Below are 26,167 nucleotides of genomic sequence, written 5' to 3'. Positions count from 1 at the left end.
AATGGGCCGTATGTGTTGTATAACAGCCAGGTCTGCCAAGAATCCAGTGTGTGTAAGGCAGCCCTTGACCCCTCTTGTATGCTCGGCCAGTGATCTGTCCTGATGGATCAATTGCCTCGCCTGCCATGTGACATCACTCCTGTGCAGCCCGGTCTGCACCCAATTACTGATGACTATCTATAATTCCCCTCCTCCCCCCCCCCCCCCCACCACCCCCACCCCCGTATGACATAGACTGAAGCGCTACAGTAACCACAGCACCTGTTAAAATGCGAGCTGTAAGAAGGCTAGTGAAGAAGACCTGTGATTAATAGCAGGAGGTCATCTGAAGTGCGTTGCAAAGGGAATTTTTTTTTTAACTATTTTTTTTAAATTATATTATTAAATGCAGGTATCAAAGTGAGATCTAACTAGGGCTTCAATAAGCTTCTATACACATTAGGAGTAATAAATGAGTCACTTATTTCAGCTGGTGACTGAAACAGGAAGTTGGCCTATCACGCTTTTATCTGAGAGCCTCAGAATCCTCACAAGCAAAGATGACGACTTGCGCCTTCAGTATACTAGTTTGGTTTTGCCCACTACAGTTCACAGCTCTATGTTGGATATGTACAGCGTGGTGCATGGCAGTGCTACTTTTAAGCAATTATGCATAGCTACATTAAAGCTGGCATCATTCAGCTAGGCCTGTCTATGTGGCAAACTGGTTTGTCACTTTAAGGCTCCCTGCACTCTGCACGATTTTAAGTTTTTTTTTTTACATGAGATTCCGATTTCCGACTTTTAATCGTTGCTGCATGCTGCGTTTTTCTGTTGATAGCATTCAGGGAAAATCGGAATCGCAAATCAGATTTGCAGTGTGCATGGAGCCTAATACAACCTCAGTCACTTTCAAGAAAATCGCAAAATGAGTTTCCCAGTGTCCACGTGTGTCAGTGTGGACTTCTGATTAAAGTGGACCTGAACTCAGGACTTTCTCTCCGCTCTAAAAGATACGCAACAGCATAATCTTTAAAGTGAAACTTTTCTTTGTTACACCTGATACCAATCCTGCAATAAATCTGCAGTGTGTCTACTTCCTGCTTTCATGGAAGCAGACATATTATGTGTATTCAAATTAGCTTATCTGCCGTGGCAGTCAGCTGACACAAGGGAGATAAAATTGCTGCTTGTGATTAGTCACAGGTGAGGTGGAATTAGACAGGCTAAACTATCTAAATACATACAGGGTGCATTTCTCTGTTTCTTCTGTCCTGTGCAAGAGTTCAGGTCCACTTTAAATGTAGATAATCGCATGTGTGAGGTGTAAAATGTATTACTTTGGATAAATGGATGATCTGGAAGGGCAATGTTGTCTCGACACTGACCAAAGCAGGTTTGTTTTGCCCTTCCTAGAGCATTTTTTTTAATCCGATCTAATTTTTAGTTATCTACTCATCAGACCATCCAGAATTAGAAATGTTCAAGGCTTTTAGAATGTTTATGAACATCTGTGGATGAATCTGTCTGTTTACATGAGACTTATTCCTGCTCATGGCCTTGAAAATCTTGTTTTCTCTAAAAAGGTTTCAGTGACGACTAAAATTAGAACTAGACGACTCTTGTGCTTTTATTGTTGTCTGACTGCTACTAAAAAGGCAAACAAGCATTTTTGTGATTATTAGCAAAGAATATGTGGCATCAACTTAAAATATTCCTCATGTTTTGTCAGTCGTTACAGTTGGTTTCAGATGCCTCTTTTTCTCTTTTGCTTTTGAAATATCTCTGAGGCCTCTTGCACACTGCATGCGATTCTGATTTGCGAAATTGATGCAATTTTGCATGCAATTCCAATTCTGATTTATAATTGGTACTGCATGCTGCATTTTTTTTCTTTTTGTTTTGATAGCATCCATGAAAAATCTGAATTGCAAATCGGATTTGCAGTGTGCAGGGGCCTTACATATGGATTTTTCTGCTCTTGAGAAGTTTGAGCCTTGACCTCAGTGTAAAGGGAACCTGATGTGAGAGGAATGAGTGATATGGAAGCTGAATTTTCAGACAGGAAGAAGCGTGCTTGGTGCGATCTTCACCCCTATCACCCTTTGTATCGGGTCAGGTGTGCCTTAGAATAGGTTCACACTTATTTTAACCACCTAAAGACCGCGTCACGCCGATGGGCATGACAGCAGTGGCAGCCCCAGGACTGCTCTAACGCCAATTGGCGTCAAGTCCTGGGGCTGGCTTTTGCAGGAGATCGCGTCCGCCTTCAGTCTCCCAGCGGCGATCGCTGCTCGGAGACTGTTAGACGGCGAAACAGCCGTCTATAAACCTAGTACAGTACTGCAATCTACAGCAGCGCTGTACTGGGACAGCCGTGTGACACAGCTGTCCCCCCGGGAAACAAGAGAGCGATCGGCTCTCAAAGGCTGAAGTCTGACAGCCGATCGCCATGATTGGCTGGCGGGAGGGATTTAAAATAAAAAAATGAAAATAGCACTAGTAAAAAAAAATACAAAAATAACACAAATATGTAAACAAAAATAAACATACATCTGGGGGGCGAGCAGACCCCACCAACAGAGAGCTCTGTTGGTGGGGAGAAAAGGGGTGGGGGGATCACTTGTGTGCTGAGTTGTATGGCCCTGCAGCTAGGCCTTAAAGCTGCAGTGGCCAATTTAAAGAAAAATGTCTCGGGGGGGAGGGGGTTTAACACTGCGATCTTCAAGTGGTTAAAAACGTATCTGTGGCTCCGTTTTTTGGCCCGAATCAAAAACAGAGCCACGGATACGGGTCCCCGTGCCCACTCCCCCTCCAGCTATCTGCTCCAATGTGTAATGTATGCAACAAGCGGGGAAGCTTATCTTCCTTTACTTCCTCCACTCACCGCTTTACTTTTCAGGTGTCAAGTCACACGTCAAGCGGTGGAACACGAGAGAGGAAGGTAAGCGTCCACACTTGCTGCATACTTTACATTAACAATATTTGTGCAAATAGCTGGGGGGGGGGGGGGGCGGGGACCCAGGTGAGGGGGGGGGGTGCAACCCCCCCTCCCCGCTGCCACACCCATCCTGGCTGCTTTCGCCCCAGTTTGGCGGCACCCCCACGGCCAGGGCTGGGCATATGTTTCCACTAACTTGAAACGTATGCTGCAAAAAGTGACATTGTGGATAAACGGGGGAGACTTTTTTTTTTTTTTTTTTTAAACTGATCCATTTGAAACTGGTGCGCTCTACAAGCGAACAAGTGTGGACCTAGCCTTTAATGTCTTTCACCTCTGAGAGCGCACACCGGGTATGGTCAGAGATGCAAATGATTGAGTTGATGCAGCCATTAGGCTCAACTTAATGTACATATATTCAGCTTGAAAATGGACCAGAAGCAGAGGTGGGATTTGGTTGGTTCATTTTTGTTGCCTATATGTGTATTCAAATTTTACATAATCCTGCATCAACTCGCTATGGCAGGGATTAGATTGTGAGCTCTTGGTTTTTCCCCTCTAAACCTAGGTGTGTCTTATATACTGAAAAATACAGTAGTTTACACTTGAATGTGTTTTGTTTTTTTTTCTTTTACCTGCAGAAAAAAAAACTGACTGCAGTGCATTTCTCCATAAATAATATTATCTTCTGTGGGAAAAAGGCACGTGTTTTCCAGCATATACAAACACACATGGTGTGCAGAAAACTAACAGACAAGTGTAACTGCTGCCTACAAACACTGAGAGCATAACTATGTATATAGTGTCCAGAGCAGGCGTTGAACGCAGAGCGCAAGCGCTGCAGGGTGAGAGTGCTATAGCCAGTACACTACCACTACTGCCCAATAAGATTCCTCCTTATTTGTAGCTGTGGGAATGATAGCTGTCAAAATAGGATGAGAGGGAATGAAAAGAATATGCTTCCTCATTATTTGCCCAAGTCTGTCTTTTAAAAAGAATAGGAGATGAATGTAAATAGTTCAATATCCTAGCAAATATGTCCAAGCAGGAAATTAAAGTTTCACTAATCTCCCAGCATCACACAGGGCCGGGTGGCTTTTGTGGAAGTATGTGTTATTAACCCATTGCCATGACTCTCCCTGCCTACTTCCCCTTTCCTCAATCGCCTAAGAATAAAAAATCCACCACATCCATGTTGAGGTTTTAGGGTGACATTATTTAATCTGAGTAAAGAGTCCCAACCTTTTCTCAAACAGAGGGATTAGCATACACAATGTTCTCCTAATCCTCCAGGGAAGTTTATTAGGCGAGTATAATTCTGCACATACGGTAACTAGTCCAAAGTGCCGAAGCCTTGTATGCTAAACAGCCCAGTTAATCTGGCCTGGTATGCTAATCGTCACCTTTTCCATGACCGTTATAGCGTCGCTTTTATTGGCTTTAGCGGGTTTTGTGTAAACAGTTCTCTCTTTTGAATGAGTACTAAATGAGCCTGCAGAATCTGCCGGATGCATAAAAATGGCAGGGAAAGCTGGCTTTGTATTGCTGAGATCATACTATAGCAGAGATCTGGTGCACAATTGGGACTTATTAGGGAAGTAAATGTTGATGTCCTATAACCATAAGTTATTAGTCTAGTCTAAGCTGATGACGTATCAATCACAATACAGTTTTCTTACACCTGTCAGAATTTTAACATTCTCCCAGTTTCCTGGACATACTTGCGATTCCCTTTCTTTTGCCTTGAAACATGTTCACTAGGATTCACATGTAGAGATGGCCCAGCTTTGGAGAACTCATGGAGAAGCACATGATCAGTTAGATCAGCTGACAGATTTGTAAGCCTCTGATTTTCTGAGATGACTTTCTGGTTTAACACATGATCATGACCAGCAAATCAGAGCCTTACAAATCTATCAGCTGATCAAGCTGATCATGTGCTTCTCCATGAGTTCTCCAAGGCTGGGCCATCCCTATTCACATGCCAGTAGCATTTTCTTGCTCCTGCTACCACTAGCACCTAGAGGTCACTTATCACAGGAGACAGGCTCCTGAATGCACACCAATTATGGTTGTTCCATGTACACAGAATAGGACAGGATGACACGGTACCTTGGAAAAGTAGGGTTATGAGCCTGAAGAAGTGGGCGAGAGCCCCCGAAATGTGTCACCGTTGTCGTAAAAAAATTTTTTACCTACTGTAGTTGAAATTCCAGCTTGATGTGTCATGAGTGCAGAGGGTAAGGGCTCTTTCACATTCGGGCAATTCATGCATGAGCATGGTTTCATGCATGGAAGTGCGTGTTGTAAGGCACGAAAAAGCATGTCGGTGGCTTTTATGCATACACTAGGATGTTCCTGGCCGCGTTATAAAGCAGCACGCTGTATTGTGAATGGTAGCACGGTGTTGCTGACATTATGTGCAGTACATTATGATGGACAACCGCACAGAAGTGTGAATGAGCCTTTTAATAATTTTACCTAGTGTCATCCATAGAGGTAAACCTTCTCTTATTTTTCAATTGAATGGGTTTTTAACTGGTTTATTCATTTTGGGCGCTGCTTCTGTCATGCTGCCCCTACGTTTTGGAACTCCTTACCTCAACAGATCAGGACAGCTCCATCCCTGGACGTGTTTAAATCCAGACTGAAAACCCACCTGTTCAGTTTGGCATTTGCAGAAATATAACTTTTGTTGTGTGAATACTTCATCCTACTACCAATTACTGAATCTGAGAGAGCCTAAGCGCTTTGAGTCCTATGGGAGAGAAGCGCTATAGAAATGTTATGGTATTGTATTGTATTGCTTCCCCTTTTGTACACAGATCTGCAGGATACATGAATATGGAAATGTTTTGTTTTTTAAATTGTAACTCACCTTGGTAAGGTTTATGCTAAGCAAATTTCATCATTGCAGCTTAAAGAATAACCATGTGTAGTGTCACTGGATTGGGTATTCAGTCGTTATATTTGTAATTATTAACTTTTACAAATGCTTTAGCCTTTAAAAGTTATCCCCTGCAAAATGTTTAAACATTCCCTAGCCGGCATGCCAAACCCGTCTGTTTAAATAGTCGATGAGCAGGTAGTTTTTCATTACAGCTTCAAGGATAATTGTGTTAATACTTTGACAAAAGTATGTGCCTTTTGATAGTAGGGGTGTGAAAAAAAACTCCTCTGAAATTTCATATAAATTCCTAAAGTACATTTTAGTGACAGAAATATTATACAGTATTTCAAAGCATATTCCAACAAATGCATCTGATAAACTGTGTATATATAAAGTGGACCTGAACTCTGGACAGAAGGAAACCATGGAGAAATGGAATACCCTGTATGTATTTAAAGGGTTTAGCCTGCCCCATACCCTCTCATCTGTGGCGAAGCAAAACTGTAACTTGAACTCTGTTGTGTCAACTGGCTGCCATGGCAGAGCAACTAATATGTAAAAACAGGATGTTAAACCTCTGACTGCTTCAATGAAAGCATGAAGTAGGCACACTGCAGATGTATTGCAGGATCTGTAACAGCTGTAACAAAGAAATGGTTTTCTTTAAAGGCTAATATGCTGTTTCTTATCTTTAAAGCAGATAATTCAGTTCTGCTTTAACTAAAGTGGAGAAATGAGCCTTTTCACCCATACTAGTGCTCTGGTCGCTTCATGCCAGCCAGAAACAGGAACAGTATAAAATGCTGGCTACAGACCTTGAACTGGGACTGACGTCAGCACTGTCCGCTTCCTTTTTGAGAGAGTTGGCGTCCTCAGAAGCTGGGCTAATCCTGAGCCTACGCTATTGTGCCATACAACACAAAACTGCAGTGATTTGCTGCTGTAACAGAGAAACTGAGCATGAACGCTTGCACAATCCATGATCTGTGTTTCAGGCTTCCGCAGCCAATTGTAAAGAGGAAATGTAGTCCTACTGAAGTCATAAGTAAAATTGCTTTTTTTTACTCCAACTTGAATTATTTAAGAAGGCAACCTTTTTTTTACAATCTTAATTTATAAACAATTTACCCAGTGTTTGCCAATTGTAAAATCTTTCCTCCTCTACATTTACTCTCTAAAATTTATCATAGGCGACAGCATCTTTAGTACTGGTAGGTGAGCTCTGCGGAATGTTTGTTTACGGAGTTCTAAAGCCTGTTGAAGAGAGTTCTGGTCTCCCAGAATGCTGGAGGGGGGGGGGGGGGAATTCCACATAAGCAGCCTAGGCTAAACCTGAGTGGGATGGTGGGGCTACATACCAATATACAGCTATAGGAAGTGTTTCTGATGCTGAAACCAGGATGTTGAACACAAAAATGGGTGTCCTGAATAATTTACTGTATTCTGTTTTTACAGTTCCTCTTTGGATTTTTATAGCTGTCATGTATCCCTATTTGAGAATTTTCTTCTCTTCCTTTCCAAAGAGGAAGTGGAGGAAGCACTTTGCAATCTTTGGTGCTTAATAAATTACTAAATTCCCATTTGTTGCTTCATTGGAAATAAGCCCAGGCACGTACTAATAGCGAGGTGGGTTGCTTAATGTGTGGCGCTTTTGCAGTGCTGTGTAAATATATACCTACCTGTTCTTGTTGCTTTGGGTGTCATAAGCCTCCAGACAGCCACTCATTCTATGCTTCCCCCTTCTGGCTCCTGATCACATGACATGCAGCTGGGCATGCAGCAGAGCGAGTGGCTGTCTGAGGAGACCAGATGATTAAAGCAGGTTAATATATTTTACACAGCTCCACTGCACTCTGCAAAAGAAAAGGGAGGGGGAGGAGGAGAAGCAGGCCCCCATAGAGCCCACAGCTGTGCTCAGACGTAACATGTTGCGGTTTGCTCCCGCCAGGTAACACCACTGCTTGTCAACTGCTGACACATGGTGCTACGAACAGTGCCATTTAGCTGCATTTTATTTGCACCTGAATGGTACTCATGGGCAGCCGATGGCACACTGAACTGCCTGACAAGCGCAGAGTTCAGCCTTCCACCTAAAAGTTGCCTAATTTAATTTAAAGTACACCTTATAGCGATGTTTTATTTTCAAAACTGAGGGAGCGGGCATGTGCAGCAAGCCATCCTGATGCCCACTGCTCCTCCTGTTCTTCTACATCACACACCGTTATCTTGTAAAGGTGGCCGGAAGCTACTTTCAGGTCGGCCAGGGCCGGTGAGCAGTGCTCAGGCCCTGCCCGGCGATGTGCATCCTTGGTTGTGCACCCGAGGCCAGCAGCGCTCTGTGCATGCGCTCTACATAGTCGTGACCTCACGACTATGTAGTGCACATGCGCAGAGCTCTGACCAAGGACACACCACTGCACACTGTTTACCGGCTCAGAAGTAGCTTTCAGCAGCCTTTACAAGATAACGGCGAGGAATGGAGAGGAACATGGTGATCAGTGGGTAGAACAACCCTCCCCTTCCCGTTATGAAAATGCGGTGAAGCAAAGGTATGCTTTAAGATCTTTTCTGGGGGTAGCAGCAAATAAAACTTCTTAAATACATTTTGTAGAACAAGCAACCTTTTTTTTAGATATCCATGTAGCGTGCAGTTATATATGGGGCAGTTACACTTTTTAAGTGGCTCTTTTCAATGAGCTGTAGGGGTTTTAACCTATTTGTCCATATCTGCGTATGGGAGCTTGTGCTAGTCTGTCTCAGCTGTATTCGTTGCAGTTTGAGTTGCACTGGGCCATCTATCTGATTTTAGGGTTTGCAGCAGGATAATAACCTTACAGTAATATCAGGAATGCCAGTGGGCTGGAGCCGATACATTCATGTATCAAACAAGGCATTCAGCTGTTCCTGTGAGTTGTAGGATACCTGCATACAATGGGGGCTATGCTTCTGCTGAGCGTAATGTGGATAGAACACAAATACAATGCACTGTTGTGATGTTTGGCAATTTGCAGCAATGGAGGCGTTGCCTTAGGAGAAAACGTGCGTCTTAAGTGACTTTTTCATGTTGAAATTGTCATTTTGTGGTTTCACTGCAATGGTTTATTCCCCTTATTAATTACATTCAGGTTTCTAGCAGTAAAGGGAATAATTACAGCATTGTGAGCATAGTTTGCATTCTTCTAACTTCCTGCCTCCCACCCAGCTTGGATTCAGGAATTTGCTCAATGGCCAGAGGTGTGTTGTCATGGGTCTCCTATCAAAACTGCTATAGAATCAGCTGACCTGTTCCCTTGAATTGAACTCTTCCTCCTTACTAAGTGTGTGCAGCTCAATGCCTGAGGAACACTGTAAGCTGCACACTAGGTTCACTGCTGAAGTTTTCCACAGCAGATGGCAGCGGACCAACTGATCTGCCTGGGGATTTCCACTGCCCTGGAGACAGCACAGCACCTGGCCATTGAAAGCCTACCTACTTCAAACCTCCCATACAGGGCAGCACAAAGACATATCCTCTCCTCACATATCATTTAGGCACAGTGTATGCTTATGGTCAATTCAGTCCTGACAGGCTCCCCTCTGGAGAAGTTAAATGAGGCCTAGGGATTCCAAGCTGCTTTGCAATTTACACCCTGACACAGCTTCAGCCCAAGAAACTCCCTGACAGACTCCAGAGTGCAGAGCAGATTATGCAGGAAAAATCTGAGTAGCCTGAAGTGTCATCAGGCTGCGTTTTCTGTAAAGGTTAACCCTTCCCCATACTCATTTGGCAGGAGGGCAATTGCCTTTGGGGGCCCGTTCGCTAATCGCGAATCGCTGGCAAACCGCTGCATGTAACATGTTGGTGGTTAACGCTAACCGCAAACGCGGCAGTGAGAACACTGCCATGTGTTACATGTATCAGTTTTTACAAAACCGCTAGCGGTTTGCCTTGAGCGGGAATCGCGCGATTCCCGCTCAAGTGAGAACGGGCCCAAAATCATCTGATATGGCTTAGGTTTTATATTTGAGAACAAAATCCACAGGCAGATCTTTTCCCGTCACATAACGCAAACGAGACCAAAAGTTTTCCTTTTCTGACAACCCGTAGTCAGTATATTGGAGTTAACTTTTTCTGCCTCTCTTGATACTGTGAGATGTATCCAATAAACTGCGTTAAAGGACAACTAAAAGGAAAGAAATATGGCAGCCCCCATATCCATCTCATTACAAACAGTAATAGTTTTTTGGCAGTCCTGCTAATCTATTTGGCTGCAGTAGTGTCTGAATAACACCAGAAACAAGCATGCAGCTAATCTTTTCAGATCTGACAATAATGTCATAAACCTCTGATCTGCTGCATGGTTGTTCAGGGTCTATGGCTAAAACTATTAGAGGCAGAGGATCAGCAAGTTAGCCAGGCAAGTGGTATTGTTTAAAAGGAAAGAAATATGTCGGCCTCAAATCTCTCTTGTTACAGTTGTCCTTTAAGCAGAATTAGGTGTGTGAAGGCTTACCGCATGATTACTAGACAGTAATGCGTTGCATGTAACGTATTGCATTGTGTTCTATTCATTGTGTGGTAGGACTTCACACACCTCATTCTGCTTAAAGGCCTATTCCAACTAGTCCTAAATGCTGGCCGAATCTGCAGCGTTTCCCCCACATACGAGTAGGGTGGGGAAACGCTGCCTTCCTAACTAGTGATTTGCAGTCTAGATCGCACTGTGAAGCAGTTTTATGCAGCATGCAGCCAAATCCCTATAGTCGTGCATGGCGCATCGGAAATGGCCGCGACTTCCTAGGGGAAATAAGCCCTAATGCAGCTTATTGCATGCACCCCCAGATCCTCTATCTATTGTACCTCACTGCATAATAGTGCTTTATAGGGCATAGTGGATAGCACTCTCACCTTGCAGCGCTGGGTCCTCTGGCCTTATCTGCACTGAGTTTGTATGTTCTCCCCGTGTCTTTGTGGGTTTCCTCCATACACTCAGGTTTCCTCCCACATCCCAAAAACTTAGATAAGTAAATTGGCTTCCCCCCCAAAAAAAGCCAGAGACTACAATACATACACTACACAATATAGACCGGACTATGGCCTCTTTCACATTACATAAAGTACACACGTTATGATGTCGGGAAGTTGCGGTTGCGTCGCGGATTAGCGGCGGTAGTTCTAATCCTCCTGACAGGATAACGCCGGCGCTGGACATTACGATGCACCCAGATGTGTTACAACGTAATGCTTTGTCTGATGTGAAAGACGGCATGAAAGTCAAATAGACTTTCATGTTATCTTTGTAAACTCATCCTAGGAGTGATCAGTCAAACCGCATGGATCAGCTTCTAGTGTGAAAGAGCCCTTAGGGTAGGGATTCGATTGTGAGCCCCTCTGAGGGACATTTAAGTGACAAGACAATATACTCTGTACAGTGCTGCGGAAGATATTGGGTGCAATATAAATACTAAATAATACATTAAGTTTTTTTGTGCCATAATTTGGAGTGGTTTTCTCATTAAGCCCAGTGACTCAGAGGTGAGGTCATTATTGCTCTGTGCCGTTACATGGTTGCCAAGGTTACACTGCATGGAGGATGTGGCCCCCTTTAACCTTTCTTTCTGCCAAGTACCCTCTTCTGACTTTAGTCTGCTCTGTTGGCTTTAGTTACTGCAAGCTGTACACAGATTCCAGAGTCTTACAGGCTTGATATGGATGTGTGATTTTACTTAGTTTAAAGCACACTGGTGGTACGCTATATAATTCTTTGCTGTAATCTTCCTCCTCTGTTACGTTCGGTAGTTCACCCAAAATGTGGAATACTTAACAGATAAACTTAAAGGACACCTTAAGTGAGAGGGATATGGAGGCTGCCATATTTATTTCCTTTTAAGCAATACCAGTTCCCTGGCAGCCCTGCTGGTCTATTTGGCTGAAGAAGTGTCTGAATCACACCAGAAACAAGCATGCAGCTAATCTTGTCATATCTAATTTGTCAGAAACAGCTGATCTGCTGCATGCTTGTTCAGGGCCTATGGCTGAAAGTATTAGAGGCAGAGGATTAGCTGAATAGCCAGGCAACTGGTATTGCTTAAAAGGAGATAAAAATGGCAACCTCCATATACCTCTCACTACAGTTCTCCTTTAAGGCGTGTACACACGCCTGATTTCTTCTAACGACGGGTCTTCACCTGCCCGCAGGGCGGACGTTCTGTCGTATCCTCCTGTGTACAGTCTGTCGGCAGGCTGATAAGGCTGATTTTGACTGATCCGCTGAGAGGATCTGACAACCTGTCATATTGGCATTGGCAGATTTTGGATTGGCATTCAAAGATGTACACCTTTTTAAAATAGGTTTTGTTCTTTAAAGATTAGTAGTTAGTTTTAACACCTATGAGTTGGAATATAAGCAGAAAAATCCTTTTGCAATACTGATTCAAAGGCAATACTGAAATGTTATCTTTACGGTCCTGGTGGCTGCCAATGCAAATGCTGGGTCTTAAACATGGTACACACCTTCAGCTTTGGCCAATCACTGACCAATTTTTACCGGAATGTGAATAGTATGAGAATTTAACCTGCACAACCTGCTCATTTTATTCAATATTTGTTGACCCCGTACTACATAGAGGTTGTACGATTGGTCAAGCATAATTGAGTGTGTTGTGAGGTATGCAAAAGGACATTGAGAATCAAAATCCCTGCAACTTGTCCAGGATAAACCTAGCCGCCTCTAAGAAATTAGCTCATAGGACATGTTATGTCTAATTGCCTCTTATAAAAATAAAAAAAAATTTTATTTGCTTATTACTGACATACAATTCTCCCCACGTTCGTGATTACAGCGACAGCCCCCTTCCTTGATTAACTTGAACTTTTGAACCAATTAATTTTATTATGATTAATGATGCATAATTGCAGCAGAATTTGCAAGGTGGTACATGTTTTTTCACATTGAATGTGTCTTGCATAGATAGATTCCGCAATGAAAACATCACTGTTTAATCTGCCGTCATTTGATTGAAGTCATGAGGTGTGGTAAACCAGGGATTTGCTCTACATTGGGAGATATTGGGCACAATTCGTGAAGCTTTTCTCCTTTCTGAGCTGCTTTTGCTGTTATCACCATGGTGATAAATCGTTTAGTAATCACTAAGCAATTTACCTTCATTATGTCCTTAATTTAATTACTGAATCCTGAAGTTAAGATTTCAGTCCTTAAATTAAAGACTGAATCCTAAACTTAGACAAGATGTTTATTCAGAGAGGAATGCAAGTGATGACTCTAAAGTGAAGAATTATTAGCTGGCCTCAGCTATCATTAAGTGACTAGAGACTGCAGTGTAAAATGGAGGATTCTGAGATGTTTAGTATTTTTAGTGTTTTATGCAGAAGGGCACTCTTAATGGAGAGAAATACACAGCAGGCACACAGAGAGGCAGGAAGAAAGAGACATCAAGTGTATGTAGACACACACACTCCCTCTCTCACACACACACACACACACACACACACACACACACACACACACACCACACACCACACTTACACACACCACACACCACACACCACACTTACACACACCACACACCACACACACACACTTACACACACACTTACACACACACTTACACACACTTACACACACACACACTTACACACACACACACACTTACACACACACACTTACACACACACACTTACACACACACACTTACACACACTTACACACACACACTTACTCACACACACTTACTCACACACACTTACACACACTGTCTCTCTCTCTCTCTCCTTCCCTGGCTGCCATGCACAGGTTCATCCTGCAGGCTAGCTGTAATCGTCCTGGCAGAGGAGGGAGCTGGGGGGTCGGGCCTACATCCTGCCTTTGTGTGTTCCTCACCTCCTTCCCTACCTACTGCATGTAAGAATAGCTACAGAGATGATAACCTAAAAGTGCGTACTCACCGCTTGACTTATGTCTCCTGTCAGGCAATCGTTTAGTGTGTTGCTAGTTTTAACTGTAATATAGAAGTAAAGATTGAGGTGCCAGAAGATTAATAAAGTTCATGCCTGGAAAGGGGCTTTAAGGAATCTCACAGACCTAACCCCAAAGCATGGGGTGGCAGGGATGGGGGTCACAGCTGTGTCCAAAAACATAAAAATGTTCAAACCATTGATTGTCTGGAACTGGTTATTGTCTGAGTAGTGTTTGACAATCATCTGCATGTCTTCCTTAATCGAGTATGGAAGTACCTCACAGCCAGGGGCGGAGCTAAAAATCATGGGTCCCCCACCACCACCAATGTTCACATCTCTTCCCTTGCCTCCCATTGGTGACCCTCCCAGTCTGGAGCCCCATCTTACAAGGGTCATAAAACAATTGTGGCCATCATTCTTTTTACACCCATAACAAGTGTAGCCACAAAAAAACACTAATCTGAAGGATAGAACCCTTTATTGCAGGAAGTGGTGGTATGTAGTTGGGGCCCTCATACCTCCCCTGTAGTTACATCCCTACTCACAGCACAACTTTGGTTTTTTTTTATTATTATTACTGAATGACTGAAGGGGAGTCTAGTGACATTATGGTACATCTGTATTATGGTAGAGAACAGAGGCGCCAAAAGGATAAAAACAATATTTAAAAGTTTTAAAATTATTGCTTAGGAGGCAGTGGTGGACTCACCTCCCACAAGCAGACACAACAACTGTGTATTCACAAAAGGGACATTTATTGGTATACTCCAAATAAGGTCGCAACGCGTTTCGCAGGTCAAACCCGCTTCATCAGGCAATTACAGGAAGGAGCACACAACAGCAGTATGTCCAGATAGCACCTGGCGCCTCAGGTGCTATCTGGACATACTGCTGTTGTGTGCTCCTTCCTGTAATTGCCTGATGAAGCGGGTTTGACCTGCGAAACGCGTTGCGACCTTATTTGGAGTATACCAATAAATGTCCCTTTTGTGAATACACAGTTGTTGTGTCTGCTTGTGGGAGGTGAGTCCACCACTGCCTCCTAAGCAATAATTTTAAAACTTTTAAATATTGTTTTTATCCTTTTGGCGCCTCTGTTCTCTACCATAATACTGATTGTATCCACCTTTGGTGGAGGGGGATACCCCTTCTTGTTTTTCAAGCCTACAGAGAGCGACTTCTTATTCCTGAGTGAGGACAGGCTAATCTCCTCACCTGCCTATACAGTGGTTGCCTGGAGGTAACCCTGGTTTGTGAGTATACAATTCATACTCTTTCTAATTATCCAATTACCTTGACATACTACACCATATCGGGCTCTCGGTTCTTCTCTTCTTCATTATGGTACATCTGTTTACTAGTTAGTTCTTCAGCCTAGACAATGGCCGAGCATTGGCCAAGGAAAAAACGGAAGTGTGTATGCAGCTTATAACTGTAATGGAAAGTGGGGTTAGTGATGATCCTAATATGGAAGAAAAGAGATGTGAAATCTTGCGCTACTGCAGACAAATGGTCAATGTGGACCACAAACTGATCACACAGTGGCAGCTCCTTGAACGCTCGACTGTGAGCGGACTACTAAAAGAGAAAGCAACAAAAACAGGAGGAGCGCTCCGTAGTGTGATACCGTTTAATTAAATAAAAACTGCACTTACTGGATGTATGTACACAGCAGGCATTAAGTTTGGCATATAGCCCAGGAAAGAAACGTCCCCTCATAGAAGAACCTGAGGCTGCAGTGGCCAATGGCAGCAAGGGTCCAGATGGTAGGTGGACTTCAGGTGTCCCTTCAAGGAGACTGTGTGCAGGTAACGTCGACGCGTTTCGGCATATTCACACGTGAGTGCATTTTTTATTGTGCAGTTTTTATTTAATTAAACTGTATCACACTACGGAGCGCTCCTCCTGTTTTTGTTGCTTAGTGATGATCCTGTCTAACATAATGGCACAGTCTGATTAGACTGAATACAATTCCCAATTCTCTCTATCATGTGTTTAACTTATGCCATGAACTAAAAACAATTCTTCTTCTTTCCCCTCTAGATTCTTGGCAACTGGGAAGCCCAGTTCAGGAGGATAATGAAGTTGATTGCAGGAGGTGGACTTACTATTACAGGAGCTCACACTATGTGTGGGGACTATCTGTACAGTGGCCACACAGTCATGTTAACACTGACTTATATGTTCATAAAAGAGTGTAAGTATTTCTGATTACATTCATGTTGAGAATGTATGTCTCCTGTGTAGCCACCCTCTATCATGAAATCCTCCACAATGTGTTGCCTTTTTCGCATATGCATCCGGAGCAGTTTCGGTGAATGGTTAATTGTATTATTGTTTAAACTGATCACCAACTTTACCAGTGTTGAGAGATGTTAGCTGATATTGATGTGCTTCCAGTCATGTAAATCAACTTTATGATTCGGGGGTGGTGTTGCCATGGTGAAAGCGTTATCACATGTTGCTTTTCCCTTAAAGAGTGTCTGAAGTCTTTTAAAAATCCTCTTTTTATTAGACATTCATGTAAAGCAGTATCAGCCTAGCTAAAACGCTGCATTCCCGTGTCAGAACAAGGTAATTAAACGCCCCAAATCCCCGGGGCAAAATTCGCTTTGTTGTAGCTCTGCCTCTACTCGCGTCAATCCCCGCTGATCAACTCCTCTCCCTGCCCCTCTGTCTTTCACTGAGTGGGGCAGGGAGAGGTGGAGATTGACGCGACTGGAGGCAGAGCTACAGTGCTAAGCTCTGTCTCCCCGGGCAGCAAAATCCACGACCTGGAAAGTCGTTGAATTTTGCCCCGGTATTTGGGGGTTCCATTACCTCGTTGTGCCGGTGGAATGCAGCGTTTTAGCTAGGCTGATGCTGCTTTACATAAACGTCTAGTAAAGTGTTTTTAAAAGGCTTCAGACACTCTAAGATTGGCAAAAATGGTGTTCTCTGTTGCACAAACCCTCTTCAGCTTTAACTTGTACCTGAGAACGCACACGCAGCCCTATCTCACACTCATGGCTAGGGGCGATCTGCAGGCACAGAACGCTCCAAGCAACAGGAGCGCGATAGGGGCATGGCCAGGCCGTGCATGTGCAGTGGAGCGCAACTGGGCAATTTACTGGGCCAAACAGCGCAGGAACGGATAGGCCAGAGGCAACCGTGAGGGAGTCCACGGCCTACATTGGGCTGGAGGAAGCACCAGGTGAGTATAAATGCTTCTATTGCAATGTATCAGGTTTCTTTTAAGTTTCTAATAGTAAATGGAGAGTTAAAGGGGAATTACGTCTATAGCCGCAATACACATAATGAATAGGATAGAACAGATATAGGATAGAACAGATAAGTATCCCCCAGCTAAAGCCCAAGTCAGAGCTCTGCGATCATTGCAGACAGATTTTATATACAGAGTAGTCCACACACAGGATTATCTCTTTAGTGTTACAAATTCAATTTTATATATGACAAAGGCTATTCTTTAATATTTTGGTACCTATATGGCAGGTCCAGTTAGACATATGGTGCATGGTTATTTATTCCCGATACTATTTTCGGATAGTTTGCATTCAGGGAACTTAAAGAGACTCTGTAACAACAAAAACCTCCCCTGGGGGGTACTCACCTCGGGTGGGGGAAGCCTCCGGATCCTAATGAGGCTTCCCACGCTGTCCTCTGTCCCACGGGGGTCTCGCTGCAGCCCTCCGAACAGCCGGCGATAGAGCCGACTGTAGCTTCAATATTTACCTTTGCTGGCTCCAGCGGGGGCGCTGTGGCGGCTTTCAGCATGGAAATAGACGGAAATACCCGATCTCCGTCGGGTCCGCTCTACTGCGCAGGCGCCGGAAACTTGCGCCTGCGCAGTAGAGCAGACCCGACGGCGATCGGGTATTTCCGCCTACTTTGGAGCCGACAGCCGTCAGAGCGCCTGCGCAGGAGCCAGGAAGGTAAATATTACGTCACCGCTGCACGGAGGGCTGCAGCGAGACCCCTGACGGATGGAGGACGGCGTGGGAAGCCTCATTAGGATCCGGAGGCTTCCCCCACCCGAGGTGAGTACCCCCCAGGGGACGTTTTGTCGTTACAGTTCCTCTTTAACATGAGCAACTCCTGTTCAAGTGTGGAAGTATATACTGTATCTGTCATGCTCACTGCACTTGCACCAAAAGGGACAAAACCAGCAGGTGTCATTTAACTAACTTTTACTAATTTTTGCACGCCCCTTTCACATACTATAGGCTGCAGATTAACTTTTCCATTGCTGAGTATACAGTGGTCATGCAGGTAAGTAATTGGCTTATGTTTTGGTCAACAGAAAATCTTACATCAACCGATTAAAGCATTTTATTTGTGACTTTTTATTGTGCTGTTTGGAACCAGTTCTTTTTAGAATAAACCAGTAACCGGTTCTGTTTTCACAGATTCACCTAGACGTCTCTGGTGGTATCACTGGATTTGCTGGCTTCTCAGTGTTGTTGGGGTCTTCTGTATTCTTCTGGCACATGACCACTATACTGTAGATGTTGTCGTTGCTTATTACATCACTTCCAGGTTTTTCTGGTGGTATCACACTATGGCCAACCAACAGGTGAGTTTATAGTATTTAAAGTGGAACTGAAGTCAGTTTATTATCTCTGAGAGCACAGTTCACTTAGCTGATTCCGGACCTTGGTGATTGAAATCTACGTTTGGCAGCTGTTAGACCTGCCGGGGCATAGATTTTAATTAAGCTGCACGGTCTTGTAGCTCTTGCGGTTCGTGCTTTTTGCCTTCGCTGCAGCCCAGTAGCAACAGAGTACTGTGCGCCGGTCAGCAGCCAATTTCAATGGCTGCTGACCCCGTGATCACTGAGCCAATCTGTGTTCACTGCTCAAATTTCAGGAAACAGTCTCTGGTCCTTTAAACCGGACCTGTGATGCAGCATAAATAAAATGCAAGTGAACATTTCAACTCGTTTCTCATTATGGCTGGACTTCCGGTTCATAGCGGCGTGCACATACATTGCGCACTTTGTGGTAACTTCCATGCGTGAGAGCAAATAAGAATTGAGCATGTGCAGTCAGCTCTTGTGCAAGGTTCGGTCACATAAGCAGTCGCCGTGTCAGATAAGGAACGTGCACAAGAGGGAAACACTGGCACAGATGATGTGACAGCAGGTGGAGGGAAGGGGGGGGGGGGGGGGGACGACGACTATTGGCAATACTCTTCCTCCAGCGAGAGGATTTTACTTTTGAGACGAATATAACAAAGGCACCGTAAGCAGCAGCGGTCAGAAGATGATTACTGCAGTAAATGGTATGTACACGCTAAAGAGACATATCTATGAATAACTTTTGTTTGAAAAAGAACACTAAGTTTCTTTTAAGGGGCCAGAGGCTGCAGGTACTGAAGTTGTTAGGTGTTCCTGAGATGTACCTTCCTCCAGCCCCATGAGCACTGTGGCTTCCCACGCCGTCCTCTTTGGCCCCTCTGTTCTGGCACTCCGATGGTAATCCAGTCAGTCGCCAACAGTTGTGGGCTTCTGTGCGGGCCTCTCCATGACCCTGCAAATGTATTAGTTCATTGCCATGACTTCCCACATGAAACAGATGAACATAATGGATTGTGAGCAACCAATGCCACCTTGTGGCAAGCTGGAAGAATGACATGTGCAAACACAGTTGCGACTGAGGAATGATTGTATTACAATAATAAATGTGGGCTCAAAGCCACTTTAGTACTACACGGCTGAATGCTGTGCTTTTACACGTTACATTTGGATGAAGTGGTATTTCATTTGTATGGCTAAAGTTTTCTTCATATAACTGCATGCAATACTCCTGAGCAGTTAAAAATGAACATCTGAGCATATAGATATTTTCATCATATACGCTAAGTGGAAACTGCTTTCCGTGAGTCTGTAACTCCCACACACTTGGGGGCACATGTATTAGGGGCTAGGTAACCAGTGTGGCCATCACGATTCCCCTATCCTAAAAAGTGGGTACAGACCACCACCTAATCTGGAGGCTGAACAAGGGCTTTGCTAGCCCCAAAGATCCATAGCACATGCCACGGATCTATTCTGGGGTACGCCAGATGTCCTACTGGCAGAGTCAGGCAGGGGACTGCAGTACTCACCTGCAGCCTCTTGGTTTTCAGATTCTGCAGACCTCTTCTCATCCGGGATTCTCCTACTAGTGTCTGAAAATGACGCTCCTAGCATCTGATTCTCAGATACTAGGGGAAGAAGAGCCGGGCAGGGGGAAGAACAGTGAGCACACACAATGGTGCATGCTTCCTATGAAGGCTCCAAGCACCGCTGTTAAGTTCATTAAATTTGTCTCCACCCACATTCTGGTACGTGGCCACACCCATTTTTTGGCTGAAGTGCCCATTATCTCTTGGGATCATAGCAGCGCCCCAGAGGCTGAATCCTGTATCAGTGGTGAGGGTAAGTAGCTGAGCATTTCCACAGCAATTGTTAATCCCTAATATAGTTCTGTATACAGTATAATGCATGACATGTCTCACCAAGGGAACACCAACTCTCCCTCCCTATTCCACTGTTTCAGGGAAGCTCGTTGAACCAACAGTATGTCATATTTTTAGAAAGGCCACACAGGTCTGGGCCCTTAGGTGACTGCTGCCCAAGGGAGTGTCTGAACATGGGGTTGTTGTATAAAGCCTCGGGAGGCTGCTAATGGAAAAAGTAAACTTCATTAAGAGTAACTCATGGAAGATAGTGTAGCTGTAGCCCAAAGGAGTTTGGGCGTAAGAGGGGGTACCACACATGGAATAGGAGAACAACTGCTGAACGTGGTTGGAAGCCACTAGAAAGTTGGCACAGGGTTGGAATTAGGGTACATCTGGCCTTAACTGGAGAATGCAGGGCCACACGAGGAGGTAGAAAAAAACTCCGTGCTGATAGTCCTGGTAGGGATTTGAACCTGGGACTGCTAAATGTGAAGTTCCTGTGCTGCCCAATATCTGTGCCTTATAATATGTCACACGGTATTTGTTTTAATACCATTTAACGTTGACCGATTTCAAAATCTAGATGAATACATCCTTTAAACACTTCAGCCTTCAGTCGTTTTCACTTTATGCATCCGAGCAATGTTCACCTCCCATTCATTAGCCTATAACTTTATCACAACTTATCACAATTAACTGATCTATATCTTGTTTTTTCTGCCACCAATAAGGCTTTCTTTGGGTGGTACATTTTGCTAAGAGCTACTTTACTGTAAGGCCCCGTTCACACTGCACGCGTTTCCAGCCGCGTTTTGGAAACGCGTGCAGGTGGCCGACACACACGACATCAGACAGTGCATAGAGTGCACTGTCTGTTGTTCACACTGCATGTGTTCCGGGATTTTTTGCCAAAACACATGGCTGCCCCATTCACTTTTCAGTGATGGGATCAGCCACGCAAGGCATACAAACGCGGATGGCGTGCGTTCGTACGCGTTGCGTTCCGCATGCGTGGCCGTACGCGTTTGTAATGTGAACGGGGCCTTAATGCATTTTAACAGGAAGAATAAGAAAAAAAGGAAAAAAAAATTCTGTTTTCGGTCATTATAGTTTTAAAATAATACATCCATATTTAAAACCCACGTATTGTATTTGCCCATCTGTCCTGGTTATTACACCGTTTAAATTATGTCCCTATCACAATGTATGGCGACAATATTTTATTTGGAAATAAAAGTGCATTTTTTCCGTTTTGCATCCATTACTATTTATAAGCTTATAATAAAAAAAAACAGAAATATTTCATCTTTACATGGATATTTAAAAAGTTTAGACACTTAGGCAAATATTTGCCTGTTTTTTTATTGTAATGTTTTTTTGTTTTTTAAACATTTTATTTGGGTATTTTTGGGAGGGTGGGATGTAAATAGTAATTTTTGTGTGTGAATGTGTTTATTTTTTTATTTTACATGTAGATGTAGTTTTTACTTTTTGGCCACAAGATGGCAACCTTGAGTTTGTTTACATGACATCACTCTAAGCCTAACATGTACACTTAGAGGGACGTAAGAGGCAGAAAAGGCGAGGCTTCCAAGAGAAGCGGTCGCTTTTTCTGCCAGGGAAAGGAATCCATGATCGGGCACCATGTCTCGATTCATTAATTCCTGGGCTACCGATCCGCGGCTGCGTGCGCGTGCGCGATCAGCCGCAAGAGCACACATGGCCTTCAGGCATAAATGGTTAATATACCTTTGTAACATGTTTTGTTAGTCATTTGTAAGCGCTTTCAGTAAATTACACATTGACACATAGCATTAATTTGTACAAATAGTTCTCCATATTGTAACCCAGTCCCAGCACATCCAGATCTAGCTTGTCTTACATTTGAGTTGTCTCCGGCTTTGTAGTGCTAAATAATCATATAGCCTAAGTCTGAAACCACCTGTGACTGCTGGGAGGACATGACTGCTAAGTGGTCAGTAAAGCCAGCTAGGTAGAGTAACCAATAAACAACTGGCTGGGGAAAACACCACTTCATAGGACTATTGAGATGATTAAACCCCCATTTCTGCCATTTTTAACTTATCCCTCCCTGGCATGCCAGATCTTGTGACATTGAGTCCAGTGTTCTCCCTCCTTACCCCTCCCTCTGGGCACTGCTCCATCATGCACTACACATTGTTCCTCCTTCCTCCTGTTCCCCATAGCAACAGACCTATTCCCATCACTTTGCTAAAACAGTTGTCTGTACAGTGCTCAGCTCCTGAACTGTCATCTCAGGGCTTTAGTACTGATGCAATCACACAGAATTATTTGCATCTCATTGGCTATCACTACTGGTAATAAGATGATCTATTAATTAATACTTTTATACACTTTAAAAAAATGTCCTAGAGTCCAACCAAAATGCTTTTTGTGCCGGTAGCATTACATTTGGATTTATATCCCAGCAAAATGGATTGACTACCTGTGTAAATATTGACATAGCATGAAGCATAAACTATTTCTGCTTTTACATTTTCATTCTATTTTTTGAAAATATTTTCATGTTGATTAATTATACAGATTTCCAAATGATTTTCATGTTTACGCTTTTTTTGCAGTTATTTCATGTAGTCCCTTTAGCCTATTATTAGGAACTTGTACCATAATTGTTTAATCCTGTGATCCACTGCTTTTCTGATAAAGTATTTATCAAAATGTAAATGCATTTTTTTAATGTGTATTTTGCAGGCACTTAAAGAAGCATCCCCATCAAACCTTCTTTCAAGGGTATGGTGGTACAGACCTTTCCAGTACTTCGAGAGGAATGTTCATGGTATTGTACCTCGTTCTTATCAGTGGCCCATTCCTTTGTCGTGGCTACCTAGTGGGTCAGTGAAGTACAGCAGACTGGTCAACGTGGCATGACTTCAAGAAGCAAGCAGTGTATCAGGAGCTCTTCAAAGTGCTAAGAACTCTAAGATGTTGCCATAAACGCAAATACCTACCACACGTCTTTATGTTGAGTTACCTTGACCTACTTCATTTACCTGGTCAGCACTGTGATAATGTTCTCTCCAAAGGACCCATGTTGGAAATACATGAAAACCAAGAAATTTAACCATGCACTGTACCAGTTTCCTACGCACATAGGAAGTACATTACCCATAGCCATGCTTGTTTGTATATGAAGAAATCAAATAGAACACTGAGATTTTATAACCTACGTTTGTCTTTTTCCAGTCACGTCTGGGAATAAAACATTATTTTCTTGGGAAAACATAATTTCATACCACTTACCCTAAATACTGGGCTCTAAGCCATTTTCTAACCAGTGTCTCTATGAAGGCTTTGTTGTACCTGAACAAAAAGTGCGCTGCAGTCCCACAAATTTATCTAAGCTGATTGATATTTTTTTATTATTACAATCTGATAACCTATTTGTGCTTTTCAGGAATTAAAACAAAGACCGTTCACACCATTACTTTTTGGATCTCACAAGACATTCACATTTGATTCCAGAGTATTATCTTGTTTGTTTTTTTTTTTTTTTCATGAAACATTCTAAGTTTATTTTATTTTTCAGTATTTTATTTTGAGTGCTGTGGGACTGCAGCTTGTTTTCTGCAGACTATCAGTTGCACCAGTGCTCTACAACTTATAAGAAATGATAGACAAAGAATGGTTTAGTAAATATGATTTTGTAAAAATCTTTAGCAATGGTGTCAAACGTGAAAATTACACTCTGTTGTAAAGTGATTTTTCTAAGTATTTCCTACCTTTATTTTTCAAACTAATGTTGATAAAGATAACATATAAAGATTTTTACATGTCAGAGAGAAGATCTACCAAGGAGAAAGATTTGTAAATGTTTCTAGTGCCTTCCTTGTCTTGATTGTATGGTCAGTAGGCAGTCTTAAGTCATTTTATTTAAAAGAAAAAAAAAGTATTCCATAACACAGTTGAAGAAGAAATATATAGATATATAATATATGGAAATGTTCTTGCATATGTTTTGCTTTCACATATAGATGACACAACTCAGAATTCATGGTTTAATTTTATTTCACCGTAAGCAAAAACTAGAATGTTTAATGTGAGTCCTAAGTTAAGTGTAATTTTTTTACCCCAATTTTTTTAGTAACAATAAAAGGCAGCCATTTTTCAACTTTTAGAAAACATTTGTGATCACGCATTAATTTCCACGGTAGTTTATTAATGTTGTATTGTTGTTTATAATTGACACTCCTGGCTAGTCAGTTTCTCTTTTATTTGTGCTGAAAATGCTTGACCCGGTATTTTCACACGAACCATATTTAAAGTATAAAAGTATTTGATCCTATGATTGCCAATGTACAGATAATAGTTTTTTAAGAATGAAGACTTATATCTATTGTTGATATATATTCACATATATATCTGTTCTGTATTTTCCGTAAAGCAGAGTTTTCTTCTGTTTTTCTTTTTTCTTTCTTTTTTTTTTAAGTACTCACGGTGATATTTGTACTGTAAAAAGAACTATTTGGTGATTTGAAAATAAAAGGTTACAAAAACTTAAAAGCAAATAGAAAACACTTGAACTGTGTTCGTACTTGTATTCATAGCCTTACCATTAATGCTGGGCAGTATGGATCTGAGATGTCTTTTGTCTATTTATGGTGTCTTCTATTGACCGAATATATATGAAAAAAACTTTCTAAAAATGTTGTTTAAATGGTTTGCGCCAGTTTTCTTTTTGACCTTACCCATGCTTTACCTGTTTTCACCTTTTTTTCGTCCCTTGTTTCCAGAACTGTTAATTAAAGTATATTTATATTTATGCTTTAGTTGTGTTGTATTTATTCTTTTTATGTGGGAAGTGTCAAAACTTTTTTCCAGGATACAGCAATCCTTTTGGGGTGTTAAAACCCCATCTTCTCCAGAGTTTCGGCCCATTTCTTAAACCAACAAGAATGAGTGGTTAGTCCTCTCCTGACCAGATTTAAAATAGGCAAAATAATAAATTAATACCTTAATGTAAGCAAAGAACGTCCATGGATATGTAAATTCGTTTAGATTCTAGAACGAAAAACCTACAGTAATTTTTCCCTCAAACACCCGGTAAGAATGGTGATGTATCTCCATCACACTCTCCCCCAAGCAGTCCTGCCAAAGGGTATGTTCTCTGTCAGTGTAGTGTACACACACTCACACACACTTACACACACTCACACACACTTACACACACACTCACTCACACACTTACACACTTATAATGCCCATACAAGGTACAATAAAAATGTTCGATTTCCCCTGTGTTCAACCTAAACGATCGAATTGAATGAAAGTCAAAAATAGTTTGTTTTTCTTGTTAAAAAAAAAATTATATCTCGTTTTTGTTTTTTATAAAAATTCAATCGGACATGTTGGAAAAATCTTTATATTCGATTTAACGAAATCGAATGAAATTATCTAATCGAAAAAATTGTACCATGTACGTGCGACATAACACATACTTGTCTTGCAGTCATTAGTGGCCCACTATAATAGTATACAATGCAGAGGGGCAACTTTCCCTCCACAAATCCTCCCTTCTCTGCTGGTATTCCTCACTAATGCTGCACAGCACAATGGGACAGTTTCCCTAAGGCCTCTTTCACATTACACACGTTGCCGTCCATATTTCAGCAACGCATGCGTGCGGGAGGCAGAAACACACAACATCAGAAGTGCATAGACTGCACTGTCTGATGTTCACACTGCATGCGTTGCGGACCAGTGTGGAGTGAATGGGAATCGGCAACGCATCCAAACACAGATGGCGTGCGTTCGTATGTGTTGTGGTTCCGATCGCACGGCCATTTGCGTTGGTAATGTGAACCAACGCTTAGTCCTCCCCCACACTGGTGTCCCTCACTAGTGTACAGTACAGAGAGGGAGCAGAACATTTTGCTTTAGTGTATACACAGACACACTTCTGCATCTGTGGGGTCTTTTA

The 26,167-nt window shown here is 42.7% G+C and overlaps 1 protein-coding gene across 8 annotated transcripts in view; it reads left to right on the top strand.

Annotated features, from left to right (window-relative positions):
* SGMS1 (sphingomyelin synthase 1) overlaps nucleotides 1–25,009 on the top strand; it is a 419,472-nt gene extending 394,463 nt beyond the window's left edge. For all 8 annotated transcript variants that reach the window (XM_068258841.1, XM_068258842.1, XM_068258843.1 and 5 more), the window contains 3 exons: nucleotides 15,811–15,964; nucleotides 18,174–18,340; nucleotides 22,942–25,009. In XM_068258841.1, coding sequence (XP_068114942.1) covers nucleotides 15,811–15,964; nucleotides 18,174–18,340; nucleotides 22,942–23,118 — 498 coding nt within the window. In that variant the 3' untranslated portion in view covers nucleotides 23,119–25,009. The remainder of the gene's footprint in view (nucleotides 1–15,810; nucleotides 15,965–18,173; nucleotides 18,341–22,941) is intronic.
* The last annotated feature ends 1,158 nt before the right edge of the window (nucleotides 25,010–26,167 follow it).

Source organism: Hyperolius riggenbachi, chromosome 10, assembly GCF_040937935.1.
Source record: "Hyperolius riggenbachi isolate aHypRig1 chromosome 10, aHypRig1.pri, whole genome shotgun sequence".
NCBI lineage: Eukaryota > Metazoa > Chordata > Amphibia > Anura > Hyperoliidae > Hyperolius > Hyperolius riggenbachi.
This window is presented reverse-complemented; position numbering and strand designations above follow the sequence as displayed.